The following is a 15,177-nucleotide window of genomic DNA, read 5'->3' as shown; positions in this document are numbered from 1 at the left end:
TCGTGAGCTAGTTATATTTTTTCTAACACATCTTAAAATAAACAGTCAACTGTCAGATGTGAAAGGCCTCCATGTACCCTTCCGCCTCCACCCCACCTCCAGCTACATCACAGGCCTCCCATGGGACGTGTCTCACCTGGACACATTCTCCGCAGAGGAACCTGAGCCTAGTTCTGGGCCATGAGCCAGGCAGCTGTCATAGTGAAGTCACCAGAGCGTCCTGGAACTAGACGTGTGCACAGTGTGGACGAGGTCACGGGGGAGAGCAAGAGTGACACGCTGTGAGGGGCACGTTTCTCTGAGCCGGGAACGGGAACACTGTGGCCTGTAAGCCCACCCCCTGCTTTTGTCAAAAACTCTCGCTGGAATGCAGCCATGCCTATTTGCTTCACGTGCCCTCTGTGGCTGCTTTCATGCTACAGAGGCGGAGTTGAGTAGTCGCTGTAGAGACTGTGGTCCACAATTTCTGACTCCCTGCTAAAAATGTTTGCAAGTTTGCCAACCCTGCTCTAAGCAATGCATTTCCTATCCACAAGTCAGTTGGTAAACACCGATTCACAGGTAATACAAACATTACCTATGATTCTGCCGATAAAGAGATTTGAATCAAGTCTAAACCAGTTCCATTTAACCAACATTAATTTATTGAGGGACTACTATGTGAGTCTTGGCTAGGGACTGGGCTTAAAAAGGTGAACACAGTTGGTATCCTATTTCCTAAAAAAAAGCCAGGACATAAAATAATTTCAATACAATGTAATAAGATGCTAGGAGTATGATCTGGTGTTTTCTTTTTCCTATAAAGTGAAACCTGGAAACCTAACTTTTTGTTCTTTGACACTTTGAAATTCTTAGGCCATAACCTTGGGCTAAGAGCTCTCTCTCTCTAGTTTTTTTTCTTAAGCATAAATACTAGGGATAAAACTATAATTCTGTGAAATTATGCATTAACTTTTCTAGGAGAGATCACTTTTGGGGATTTTTCATAATTGCCAAATTCACTCTGGGCTCTCTACTACACACAGTCTTAATCTCTGCGGAAGAAAGGAAAAAAACAAAAGGTATTGAGACAGCAAGACAAGCAGTTAAAGAGTTAAACTTTTGTTTTTTAAGGTTGAGTTTTCAGATTGGAATTTATATTAGCTGGGTCACATATTAACTAACCTACTGCTGGAAAAGGCACTCGAGACAGAGACAATGGCCAGGCTCAGGCAGGAGTTCCTTATCTACTATCTGTCCGTGCAGCTCCAGCTAGGTCTCAGGTGAATGAAGGGGAAGACCACTTTGAACATCCCGTGGATGTGATGAACTCAATTATCCTCAGGCAGGGCAAAAAGAGGACAGAAAATAACGGTGCCGCTTGGCGTCTGCGCGTCTGTCCCGCCCTGATGACTGTTTGTTTTGTGCTGGCTAATGACAACGTTTCACATCACACAAAGAGGGTTCTTTATTGCGCTTCAGAAAGAGACACAGAATGCATCCGTTTCTAGGGAAACTTGAGCAGAGAGGCTCGCAGGCCTCATTCGGAGGTCACATCCCCACACACAGGGTGGCCCGCGGTAGAGTAACACCCCTCCTACTCACCTGCCTCATCCCATTTGGAAATTAATGCAACAATGTGAGATGATTGTTGATGCTCGTTATTAAATCATTTATTCATCCCACACAATGATTCAGAATTATTCATTAAGCTTGCTGGAAAGAAGCTGGGTTTTACCTCCAAGGTGGTTTGAGGAGGAATGTGCTCTTTAAAAGGATATTTTATAACAACACAATTATCATAATTAAAAGCTACCCTGGATATTCTGATGAGCTTTTGACATATTTTTGAATACTGGCATTTTAACACACAGAGATAAATGAGACTGAAATAGTACTGGGGAATAATATTGCTGTGGAGGGAAAAAGCCAAGGCAGTATGAAATACCACCTTGCTATCATTGCCCCCAATTTTATCATGGTCTTTGAGTTAATTAATTTTATAAAATGTCACTTGAACTTCTGACTTTCCAAAATGAGCTCAAATTACATTGCTGTGACCCAAGGAATCTGCATTACTGAGTTACAGGTGCATACATTCCCTACGCCAGCCCGCCTACCTGAGCTCCAAACCAAGCAGTCACTCAGCCTGCCAGAGCTGTGCCCCACCTGATCAAACCTCTTCCTGATGTTGCCTGTGGTTTGTTCTGTTTGAAAGGCCACTAAGCTAAGAGCCTGAATGGTTAAGCCACTAAAACTGACAGGTGACTGCAGCAAGAGCACCCATCTCTCTGGTTTTCCTTATAAGCAGCTCTAGGTGAAGGTCCTAATGCCAGTTGCCAAGAAGATGACTCCTTCTCACACGTGAAGGTGGTGCCTGGTGGGAATATCGGGAGCCACTTGTGAAGAGAGAAACTGATTGCTTAGAGAACCTGGATGCCCGCATGTGGATCAGAGCAGAAAGATGCACAAGGCCAAAGGACTTGGAGGCCACATGATGACACGCACAATGCACCATGCTATGTGTGGGCTCTGCAGAAACATGGACTTGGTCTGCTCTGTGCCTGGCACACTGGCGCTTCGGTCACTGAGGGAAGGAGTGTGAGTCAGTTTCAGTCCTTCGTTGATCCTGGAAACACTGATGAGGCATTTACTATGAGCCAAGACCTGAGCCAGGCCTCCTGAATGAAGAGGTAACTATAACAGCATCTCTGTGTTCAAGGAGCTTAGAGTCTAGTGGGGGATTCAGACAAGTCAAGACATACAAATCTGCTGGATCAAGGAAAGCTGAAAAGTGGATGGGGCCAGGGGGCACCTCATACTGAAGGTGTCAGAGGTGAGGAGGCATTAGCCAGGTGAAATGCATGAGGCAGAGATGGTGGGGAAGGGTGAGGAGCTGGCCTTATCCTGGGGATGAGGGGGCGGCGGAGCTACAGCCCTTCAGGTTGCTAGGTGGAGACAGACTGGAATGGTGAAGGGTAGGGCAGGGGCACCACTTCAGAGCTGTTGCCGTGACCCAGATGGTGGCCTAAAGGACTGGACAGGCTAGAGAGATATTAAGGAGGTAGAATTAAACTCACGTGACATATTAGAGTCGTCCTGGACAAGGGGGCCCTACTGGAGACAGTCCATCAGGGTTCCAGAACCTGATGCCATTCAGAGTAGAATAAGAAACCTAGATCCCTGCTCTGCCTCAACCAACCTCCTGATTAAAAATTGGGGTCCCATGTTGCTCTGCCTTCAGGGCTGTGCTGCTGGGGCTGAGGGGAACATTTCAGCCATGCCCTAAATTATTTAATTGGCATTCTTGTGGTAGATGCTAGTTTCTGTGAGTCAGTGCAAGTGGAGTCCACCTCCAAGACAGACCAGCTCTGGGTGTGCCAACAAATCCTTCCTGAGCCTGCAAGGCAGCCAGCCTGACAGCGGAGGTGGCTGGCGCATCCCAGATATGAGGCCACCCTCTGGAGTTCCTGTGGGGGAGCAGCAGGCTTCCCCAAAGAGCTGTGGGCTCTCTGTAAATATCTACAAGTCTTAATATCTGCGGTTGCTGGGGTCCTCACGTGCTCCATCCTACGATGAGAAACCCAGAGCCACATGCCACCTAAGACTGTCGTTGACAAGACTGGAGAACAAAGAGTTGCCACGGGGACAGCCTTTGCATCACTGAACATTTGATATGAAAGGAATCATTTCAGTGGCATTAAATGTTCTCTCTGACATTATTCTCTGTTACAAAATAGTCTCCACGGTGGTGCTGATGCCATCTTGACACTTTATTTCCTTGTCATCAAAATGGTTTTCTGCACCAACTAAAGCACAAAATCTCAAGGCCCTTAATAGAAATTTTCTAACTTCATCTCCATGGAACAGTTGGAAAATGTCTCCAATTATGCAAGATTTTTGTAAAATGCCTCAAAAACACAGAAGGGCCTATTGTACTTTTCACAAGTAAATGCGAACTCATTTAATACTCAAAGATGAAAAGAAAAGTGTCAGGATTTTTTTTTTAATTCTAATGAATGACTGCTACTTGGTTAGCCCACCTCTCTCTCCTTACCCTCTAGCAAATAAATGTAAATTTTAGGAAAGTCTGATAAAGTACACTCCAGAAAGATATTAAAGGAGGGATTAGGCCCAAAACAAGACACAACAGTTGTCAAAACTGGAATCTTGCCAAGTCGTGGTACCTCAGGGGACTGGCTCAGATTGCACCGTTTTTCACGACAGGGGCACTGCACATGCTGCCTGGAAAAACGAGGTGCGTGCGCGAGCACACCATCAGAAACCGAGATCTCTGCAGAAGGAGCGTCTTACTTGTGTGTGTGTGTGTGTGTGTGTGTGTGTGTGTACGCAGGCGTCAAATGCATGACCAGTTAAAAATGTACCACAGACTAACACGTTTAAGTTAAGATCACCCCAAATACATTTCTCTTCCCAGGTCCTGGAGAACTCAGCCTGCTCTAAAGGAAAACTGATGAGGCCCCAGGACCTGCCCACCGCAGCCCCACCCCAGGATTTCCCAGGTGACATCTAAAGGAGTGTGGAGCTTGGCTCTTAAAGATCATCTGCCCTTGGACAAGTTCCTGCTTCTCGGAGACAGGAGCAGCTCCCTTTTCTAGGGGTAGACGCTGTCACACTCAGACCCTGCCCCTGCCCTACCTGCAGGGCCCCCACCCTCAGCTGGGAGAGCTACCCACGACTTTAGTCCTTGTAGGCTAGGGTTTATTCCAATGCTTTACAGCCTCTTACTTAATCCACACGACCAGCCTGAGAGCTACTTCTGCTATTTCTATTTTACAGATGGTGACAGAGGTGGGATCAGACACTAGTTCTGTCTACAGCCCCATCCCCTCTCCCCTTTGCCAGGCTGTAGCGGGGCACAAGGATCTGGAAACCTTCTTCAGACTACTCTTCCACCCAGATACCTGGAGTCCCGCCTGCTACCTGCTTTGGCAAACTTGTCTGCCATTTCCTTCCGAAGGGTCTTGGGGAGGTTGAAGTAGTTGTCGTCCTCGTCCATGCTTTGGAGGAACAGTGGGATGTGCTGGAAGATGATGACATGCTGGCACTTCTGCTGCCTAGCAGTGCTCAGCTGCTGGTCCAGCCACTGGTCCTGGGCCTGCTTCAAGGCAGGGCACCTGGAGGCATCATAAAGGAGCTGGGAGTTGAGGACGAGGAAGAGGACGCCCCCAACCCAGAAGCTGAAATAGTCGTCTCCCCAAGTCTGCTGGAACTCCGCGATGGTCTCCGGGGTGGGGGTGTTGCCCACGTCGTGGTTGCCGCTGACCAGGACCAGTGGGATCTCACTGTCCACATTTCTGAGCACCCGCTGCAGGTCCTCCGTCTGCTCCTTCCGCCAGGGCGCCCCTGAAAACGAGGGTCACATCCTTTAATGGCCGGGTGGTTTATACATTCACTAACTCAAAATAAGAGGGAATCATCTAGAAATCCATTGAACTGAGCACAAGGAAACTGCAGGAGCAATCACATGTTAAAAACAAATCAACAAGTGAGATGGGAACTGCTACCCCCCTGGACTGATCCCTCCTTCCCTCTGGATGCCTTGGACTCGAGGACTAAGCAGCCACCTGACCCGAGGCTGCTGACTGCATGATGGTGGAGTCGTCGTAATGTTCAATGTTAGTGCAGCTCGATTTTTATCTTGTATTTAGATGAAAAATAAATTTAAATAGTTGTAACTCTTCTGCCCCATCTTAATAGGTCATGATGTGCACCCCCACAGTGTGTGGGCCCAGCTTTGAACATCAGTCCCAAACTGAAGTTTTTAATACTACACATGTGGCCTTGTGAACTGTGTGTGCCCCTTTATAGGAAAAATTCTTAGAACCTGAATGGCTCGATCAACGGGCACATGCATCTTGCCAAATGCGCCCCACACAGGGAAAGAGGCATTTTATATTCTACCAGTGATGTGAAAAAGTGTAAGGCCTCAACATCTTAATATTAAGTGTATCCTTCCTGGTACACAGGATTCAGTGTGGAGATGATTATTTAGCAAAATAGGTAGCATACATGTGGGGACCCTCTTCCCTCAGATTCCTGGCTTCCACATTTCTCATAATAATGCATTAAAACTTTAATAAATGGGTTTTAAAATATACAATTACACATCTGGTTTTTTTTAGCCCTTCTGTGCTAATTTATTCAACAAATAACTACTGAGTACAGACTACGTATAAGGCACTGATTTAGTTAGTAGGGGCAAAAAAAATATGAGACCAAGACACACAAATTCTGCCCTTCACACTGGGGAGTCAGTTTCCAGTGTTTCCAACCTGTTTCCGCTGTTATGAAGCATTGCTGAGAAAAGCAAACCAGGGAAAGGACACACTTCCCGCACCACGTTAGTCCTGAGGAATACGCTCAGTGTCGTGCAAAGACAGCCTAAGAAAAATGATGGAAAAGAACCCTACTTCCCAAAGGTTGATGGAAACTCACCTGAAAAAGGTTGCCATAAGCAGATGAAAATTATACCCAATATGTCATTCCACCATGAATTAAAGAGCAAAAAAGTCTTAATGAAGCAATTACAGCTAAGAAAGATCATAAAGCAGAAATAAAGGAATTCCCCTAGACAGTCATAAAATAGGAAGAGGTGAAATAGGAACAGGTAGAAATAACTTGGGAAAGAAATAAAGGGAAACACAAAACCATCTTAGAAATTATTACTGCAAAAAGATTAGCAGGAGTTGAGATTTCCTTTACAGCAAGTATATGTTAATTTTTCTAAATATGCCATGTGAGCTTATGAACAGTGTGCATTCTCTAATTGTTGAATATGCAGTTCCTCCTATGTTCACTCAGCCACACTTGGTAATGCTGTGATGCAGATCTCATATGGCTTTATTCTTTGCTTTTAGCCTATTGATCTATATCAATTTCTGAAAGACTTGGTTAAGTCACCACTACAAATGATTGTGGGTCAACCCATTTCTCTTCGAAAGTCTGCCAACTTGCATGTTCATTTACTTTTAGCTACCTTGTCAGATGCCTGACAGTTGAGGGTGTTGTCACATCAGGACTCTGTCCTCATAAAGACTCACTGGCCAAGGGCAGACGGGGTGACTTAGCGAGAGATGAGTGGAGGAAGAGGGGCTGGCAGAGAGGCGATTTTATGGTTTTCAGGCAGGAGGTAAATAAATAAAAACTAGAACAGGACTGTGATACTAGAAATGGAACAAAAAAATACCATGTAAATATGTGCAAGCTTTGTCCTCTTTGTGTAAGAAAACAGAGGAGAGAATATGTAAATGTCTGTCATTGTCTGAACTTGCTACTGTTGGCCACCGTCTTCCATAAATTATTTCCCCCAAAGTGATCATCTCTCTAGTATTTATGTTCTTTACAGACAAACCTTGATGCTCCTATAAAGTGTGTACATACATAATGATGGAATACTTGATTTAACAAAGACTGCTAGGCACTTGGTACATGTAAGACATTGTTCAAGGCTGATGCTGACAAGAGACAATGCAGTGTCCAGGGACAAAGGAGTTCCAGGCCACTTAGAAGCAGGTTTACCTGTGGTACTGGCAAGTCCCCTCGGGGGAAGAAATGACCATTCATTCCTGTTTAGAGCTGCTGGGGGATCAGATGGGTGATAGGGTCTCATTTAGAAAGACTGCCTCTTTTTCGTTTAAGATTCCATTTTATAATCTGAATTTTGGCACCAGTGGCTATGCCCCTAAATCTTTGGTCTCATTTGGGATTTTAAATATATGACATAATGAAAAGCTAATACAAGTTTCACAGCTAAACTCCAATACACTCACTGCTCTTTCAAAGTCAGAGGCAAAATCTAAAATGCCCCAGTTATCATAAAGCTAGCAGAACAGAAGTTTTTTGTCTTCAGAGAGGCGCTTATTCAACAAACACCTGCTGTCCCACTGTGGGCTGGGTCATGGCCACACCAGTGTAAGGAATTTAGTTATCTTTGTTCTCAAGGAGCTCACAGTCCAGAAGGGAAACCAGACAGGGCATCACGTGACTTGTGACGTTATGTGATACAAGCCTTGGCCCTGTGGAAGCACAGGATGGGGTAACCTACACAGCTGTGAGGTGTAAGAGAGTCTTTCCAGAGCACGCAAGGCTCCAATCAAACATCAAAAGGCTTAGGAGGAATTCGGGCCTGCTGAAGAAAGAAGAAAGCTTTCCGAGGCAAAGAAATTGCAGGCTGAAGCACAGAGGCCAGAATAACAACCTGGCACCCTTTGGGAAGTGGGGCGGTAAAGAGCGTGCAAGCCAGGGTAACAGATGAAAACAGCTTCCATTTGGGGGTGCCTGTTGTGTTCTCAACCAAGTGCTTTTCACAGATGACCTCATCTGCTCCTATAAGAACCCGACACAGTAGAATTACCAATGCAAATGGGGAAATCAAGGCACAGGTAAAGCCCTCATTCAAGGTCACAGAGTTTATAAGATGCTCAATGGATTTTTCACCCAGGTAGGGCTACTACATAAAACACAAGATGTCTAGTTCTGTGGAATTTCAAGCAGATAGTATTTTAGCATTAGTGTGCCCCATGCAGCAGCTGTATTCCTGTACTTTTATTTGCTGTATCCGGCAGCACTAAATTCAGGTCCCACCTGGGGTTAACCCGGCCTGACTCCAAGCTGCTGTCCTCAGCTATGAATGGAAATGGGTACATACACCATCTCCTGGTGAGAGCCAATGGCAGCTGCAGGGTGAACACTATGGGGAAGAGGGAGCTCTCCATCAGTTTCTAGGTTGAGATGCAAGACTATGATTTCAGGTCCAATCTCTTAAACAGCTTGTCCACATCCTTCTTGATGTGTTACCCACCCACCTGGCAACAACCAAAATGTGTTGCCAATACAATTTGCTGGTCAGGGTATGAGGAGACAGGTCATTTCTTACAGTATTGGCTGGAGTAGAAGTGTTTCCTTAACTCAAATTTGAAAACCAACATATACTTTGACCCCAACATTTAAATATCTGGAAATCTTCCCAACAACATGTGTGAAAAAAAAAGTACAAATAGAAATTTTTATTACAGCCTGTTTGTGAGAGCAGAGCAGGGCAAGGAGTAGGATAAGGGGAGTGAGAGCGACACTGAAGAGCCAGCACGCTCAGGTTCATGCGTGCGCCGGCCCTGCACCTGCACGACGCCGACAGAGAGTGCCTCCTTCGGTTCTGCCCCCTGGACACCTTACTTGCTTCACCCTTCCCCTAGTCCTGGAGGGTGTCATGGTAGACAATCCAAGTGAACACGGACAGGGGACTGGGTACATAGGTTATGGTCCAGCCAATCATTGAAATACTATGTAGCCACAAAAAAGAATGAGGAAGATCGTCTGTACTGAGGGGGAAAAGTAGGTCAACACCAGCATACCTCAGAGATACTGCGGGTTTGGCTCCAGACCATTGCAATAAAGCAAGCATCGCAATAAAGTGAGTGGTAATCTTCTTGTTGTCACATAAAAACAAGGTCTGCCTGTATGTTGTGCATTAATTTCCTGCCTTTTATGTAAAAGAAACAAAAGCAGGACTACACATAATATGGGCACACACTTTCTTTGGAAGGGTGCCTTAAAAACCGGTTCTTTGTGCTGCCTCTAGGGAGAGAAACTGGGTTGGAAGGAAACATTTTATACATTCTTTATATTCTTTTGTAACTTTTGAAAGTTAGTCCATATAAGTAGGTTCTCTATTAAAAATGTAAAGAAAATTATGAAAAAATATGGGGAAGAAATATGCAAATATGCTTAGAAATGTATCTGGAAAAGACACACAAGAGCTTGGCAGTTGTCTCTGGGAGGAAACTGGCACCTGGGGCGGGGCAGGGCGGTTAATTTACCAACTGCCTACCCCTATATGGGACGGAAATCTTCCTCATATGTGTGCATTAGCTTAAAACTTAAAGACACTCAAAGACATGAATGTTAACTGCACACACACACACGTCATCAGACCACTGTTAGAACCGAAGGAAACTGGATGACTTTATATGATCCCAGCAGGCCCAGACCAGGGCTGGGGTGTCTGCACACAGCCCTCCGTCTTCAGGGCCTCTGACCTTGGTTCCAGGCTGGCATCACTTGTCTCCCCAGGAGGCTGGGGAGAGCAATGCAGGGCCAAGCCTTTCTCACCTGCAGCTTTGCCCTTGGTGGAGAAGGGATCCTTTGCTCTGAAAAGCAAGAATGTCATATTCTCTTGAGTCATCTTCTAAGCTGTACCTGAATCAGACACCTAGTTGCGGCTTGGATGCAACTGCTAGTGAGCTTCTCCTCAACAAGGCGGGCTGTTTCCCTGTGCTCAGGGCGCTTTCCCAGGGGTTTGTGTTTCACCTCGGGACCTTCTTCTTTCCCACGCCTTTGTTAGTAACATGGGTTCCTGTTTCATACAGGCTGAAGCTCAACATGATTAAACAAAATTATATGTTGTTATTGTATTAGAATAAAATCCCACCGTCTGGTCCATTTATTCCACAATTAAACTCTCTGAGGCACAGTGAATTAAAACAAACATCAGAGTGAACCTGGGATGGCTATTCATGGAGTATTGCCATAATATTTCAGAAGCAATGGTAAAACTCTTGGAAGGAGGAGATGAACTCTTGGCCATGTAGCTTTTCTTAGATTTTAATGCACTACAATTCACTGTTTATTGAGAACCCAGGTGGGTTACTTCATTTCCAAGAACACAGGTGTCCAAGTTACCACCACTTGCTCCCTCCCCACAGCTTAGGGCTTCATCTTCTGAAGGGAAAATAACCACTATGTTTCATTTAAACTATATCTCAACCAGAAGTGCAGGCAGATACCTGAGAAATTCAGTGCTTCTCTGCCAAGCGCAAAACATTGTGATAATATACATTTTGTTTTCCTTTTGGGGGTAAAGGAGAAAGAAAGCTGTTGCAAAGTACTGGAGAATACAGCCTGGTTACAGAAAATATGGAACAAGAAATGAACAGCGAATCCATGGATTTCCTTTCCTCCTTAGACATCCCAACCCTGGCCAACAATACACAGTGAAGACAAAATTTCACCAGCAACTACTGTTAAAGTTATTGTTATTGTATTAGAATAAAATCCCACTGCCTGGTCCATTTATTCCACAATTAAACTCTCTGAGGCACAGTGAATTAAAACAAACATCAGAGTGAACCTGGGATGGCTATTCATGGAGTATTGCCATAATATTTCAGAAGCAATGGTAAAAAACTCTTGGAAGGAGGAGATGAACTCTTGGCCATGTAGCTTTTCTTAGATTTTAATGCACTACAATTCACTGTTTGCTGAGAACACCTCTGCAACCTTAAAAATATTTCCTCTTTCCTATGGAGGTTTTCTAAACAACAGATATTATGATTAGGTTTTGACTGTTGTGAGTCTGTTTACTGTTTCAGTAAGAAGTTTATCTTCTTTCTTTAACTAGATCACTATTCTCTGTAGCAACTGGACAAGAAAGAATGTTGCTTAAAGAAAATAAGAACTCTCTCTTCCCTAGTCCCTGCAGGCATAAGAACTCTAAGGAGAACTGATGCTGATACACATTCAACCATTGTCAGGAAAATTTAAATTAAATAGGAGGACGACCTTAGTAAGTAAGGAGACACAGTCATGGGATACAACGAGCTGCTCACTCAGGGGGATAGAGAGTGGACTTCCTGATTCCATACATTTAGCTGCGAAAAGAACAACAAAATCAATATGGCCCTCAAGGAAGCACACTGTGGGCAGGCACTTGCAAACCCAATGATTTCTGCAGTTACAGCTGGCGAAGGAGAGGCCGGTAGCTGAAGTCTGTGATGGGTTACAATTGCCTGTCCTAAAAACTGCTGCTGTACTTTGTCAGATCCTTTCAGACCGCAAAGTCTTCTGGGTCTTCCCCAGCTCTGAGGGCCTTCTTCTGCTGGGACTTTGCAGGGACACTGGCCTCCCCACTGACCCCACTTCTAACATCAGGCTGTGCAGTGGCAAGCGGTCTCCAGCAGGATTTTCTTTGCACAATGAAGATGCTTGACAGATGTGAGTGGATTTGGTCTAATTTAGGATCAGCCCAGTGCATAAATTAAGAGAAAGACATCACAGGATACACACAAAACACCATCTCTAGCGCCTCCTTCCCTAATTTCAGTAGTGGGTTATCAGCTGGGCAGCCTCAGGACCCATCCTCCTGACTCCAGACTTTCTGATAAAAACAGAAGGTTCAGCAGCTTCTCCACCCAGCTCCAGTCCAGCTTCTATACACACACACCCCACTCCTCTTGTCTTCTAAAGTTTCTTTCCCTCGCATAGCTGTGGCCAATCTTTAAACAATTAAAGGTACAACTTGTGGTTTATTACAATCTGTGAAACTACAATGGGTCGTAGCATCTGCCCGGTATGGACTGAATCCTGCGCCCCTCCCTCCAATTCATATGCTGAAATCCTAAACTCCAGCAACTGTATACAGTATCTTAGCCTTCCCCCAGGAGAGCCGGTCCTTTGTCCTCTCTTTCAATTCCTCTCTGCCCTTGCAAAACCTTGCCTAGTTCAAAACTTGCATGTTTTAAGACTACACCTGAAATAGAACAGTTTGTGTACCAGCTGAAGCATCCCTGCCATTTTGCAAGCGCACAAAGAGGGTTTTGCATTTCTTCATCATCAGCTTCGCCAGCTCTAAGATGACATGACTCCTGACAAATGTTTGATTTGAAGAAATTTGTACTACTTCAAAGCTAAAGCATGAAGAAAGGCTTTTGGGGAGTATCATGTTATTTTGGGTTCACAGAGCCTCAACCTCATTGTTCTACCACTGCTTTACAGATGAGCAAACCAAGGCTTTACTGCACTCATGGGGGTGGGGGACAGGGAATGAGGACTCAGAGCTGGGCTACACGAAGCCCAGGGCTCAGCCATGGAGGGCGGCCTGGGAACTGGCTCGTCAGTAGGGTTCAGCGGTGGGGCCTGGGCGAGGGGGGCAACCTGGCAGTCTAAATCTCACTCTGCAACCTACTAGCTATGCTTTCTTTGGCATTAATCGATGATAAATATGCCCCTCACTATCACTAGTGTTTGTATTTGCCAGGGCCCCAAGGTAAGCATGTCACATATTATTTCATCGTAATAACAGTCTTGTCACCATCTCTTATTTAACTGTGTGCTGTCTTAATTTTTCCAGGTATAAAGTTGTAAGAGTACACCGGGGTGCATATGTTCTTCTGAACTGTTGTTTCAGGGTTCTTAGGGTATAATAATCCCAGCAGTGGAATTGCCCAGTCAAAAGGCAGTTCCATTTCTAGTTTTCTAAGGAAATTCATACTGTTTTTCCACAGTGGCTGCACCAGTCTGCATCCCTACCAATAGGGCATAGGGCTCCCTTTTCTCCACATCATCTCACCTATAAGTGGAACCTAATCAACAAAATAAAAAAAAAAAAAACAAGCAAAACACAACCAGAAACATTGAAATTAAGAACAAACTGACAGTAACCAGAGGGGAGGTGGGGGCGGAAGGGGAAGGGTTTACAGGAACAACTATAAAGGACACATGGACAAAACCAAAGAGGGGTGGGATCAGGGGAGGGAGGTGGGAATGGTTGGGGTGAGGGCGAGTGGTGGGAGGAAAACAGAGAAAACTGTACTTGAACAATAATAAAATAATGTGAAAAATAGTAAGAGTAAATTTGCTATATCTATTTTCAATAATGGAAAAAAAAATAATGACATTGAGGCAGGAGAGTAAGGAGCTAGGAAAATTCCCTGGCAAGGGGAATAGGGAAACTGAGACAAGGTAATTAAACAAGGCCAAACAGCTGGACCAATTTACAGTCAGCTCGTGAATTGCAAGGCCTTATCTTCCATAACCAAGGACACTTGAACACAAATGGTTTATACCTCTCCTCCCCAACCAGAGAATACATAGCTTAAATCACCCTGGGTGGTGGAGAGACAGAGCACAGAGAACCAATGAATGCTATTTGCGCCCACTAAACCCAAGGACGGATGAAGTCAGGGGAACAAATAAGAGAAACCCAATTACAGCCAGACAGACCCAAGATAAAACTAAAGCAATAAAGGTGACCAGAGAATTCCCCTATCTGTACATTGTGATCCATCAGCATATTAAAAACACACCTGGAAAGCTGATGAATATTCTGCTGAAACTCTTCCCTAAGATTCTCACGCACAGAAAAGAGATAAAATCCCTCAAGACAAAGGATGCCAGTGCGGGCTCACTCTGGAGCATGTGTGTGCCTATTCTTGGGTACGAACTTTTTATTTTCTTTCTCCTAAACTCTAAGGGTCCCCACAAGACTTGCCACCAGGGAGCAGTGGGCAGCAGCAGTTCGTTCCAAGCTAATCCTCTGAACCTGTCTCCAAGGTTTCCCTGTTCTCTGACTTCCCAGAGAGCTAAGGCAGCCCCACCTCAACCCACTTCTTTCCCATAACGTTTCTAGGCTGTCTCCTGTTGCTTTTTCTATCCTAAGCCCTTACTTGTTTCACTGTCTCCAGCTTTAATAAATGTAATCTCAAAATCACCTGAACTCATGTTGCGAACTCTTTCCTGCATGGAGTCAAGAACCCAGAAGGCTGGCCCAACCAAGGCAGGCCGGCTCCAGGCTGGTCCCCATCTGGTAACAACATAACATATACACACTAGGTACCTGGGGGAGTGTGATGAATGAGGACGTTGTCCTTTCCTGCAAGAAGCTTAGGATTTGTACACAAGGTTTATGCCAGAGATGGCAGGGGGAAGGACAATTCCACTCAGTGTTAAGGACCGCCCACACAGCATGTGTCAGTGAACCACTAAGCGACCATAAAGAGCAAACAGCTCTACAGGCTTTCAGCAATAAACAACTTGACCCCTGAGTTTACCAGGTACAGTTATTACAACCAAATATGTGTCAAGTATAGGGGAGTTCTAGACTTGTTGAACTACCTCTAATTTAATCACTCAGAAGGCATTCTTGCTAGTGGTAACAGGGAATATCTAGCAGCAAAATCCTTTGACTGAACTGTCAACTCTGCTGAAGACACCAGGGAGGCCACCTGACTGCAGGGAGACCTGGCTATCAAAGCCAGTCCTTCGAGCATCGTCTGACAGTAATGTCGAGTCCTCAAGTAAAGAAAAGGATTTAGAATTTCTGAATTCATTACCATTCTGCACTTAAGAACATTATAATATGGATTTATTAACTGAAAAGGTTTGTTGTTTTGTAAATTATCC

At 44.9% G+C, this 15,177-nt stretch overlaps 1 protein-coding gene across 1 annotated transcript in view; it reads right to left on the bottom strand.

Annotated features, from left to right (window-relative positions):
• The window catches only part of CPPED1 (calcineurin like phosphoesterase domain containing 1), a 123,521-nt gene that overhangs the window by 34,801 nt on the left and 73,543 nt on the right, over window positions 1-15,177 (bottom strand). Inside the window, exon 3 of the mRNA XM_028526443.2 lies at window positions 4,924-5,346. Coding sequence (XP_028382244.1) covers window positions 4,924-5,346 — 423 coding nt within the window. The remainder of the gene's footprint in view (window positions 1-4,923; window positions 5,347-15,177) is intronic.

This window comes from Phyllostomus discolor, chromosome 3 (assembly GCF_004126475.2).
Source record: "Phyllostomus discolor isolate MPI-MPIP mPhyDis1 chromosome 3, mPhyDis1.pri.v3, whole genome shotgun sequence".
In the NCBI taxonomy this organism is placed as follows: Eukaryota; Metazoa; Chordata; class Mammalia; order Chiroptera; family Phyllostomidae; genus Phyllostomus; species Phyllostomus discolor.
Note: the sequence above shows the minus strand (reverse complement) of the source record. Positions and strands in the feature narration are given on the sequence as shown.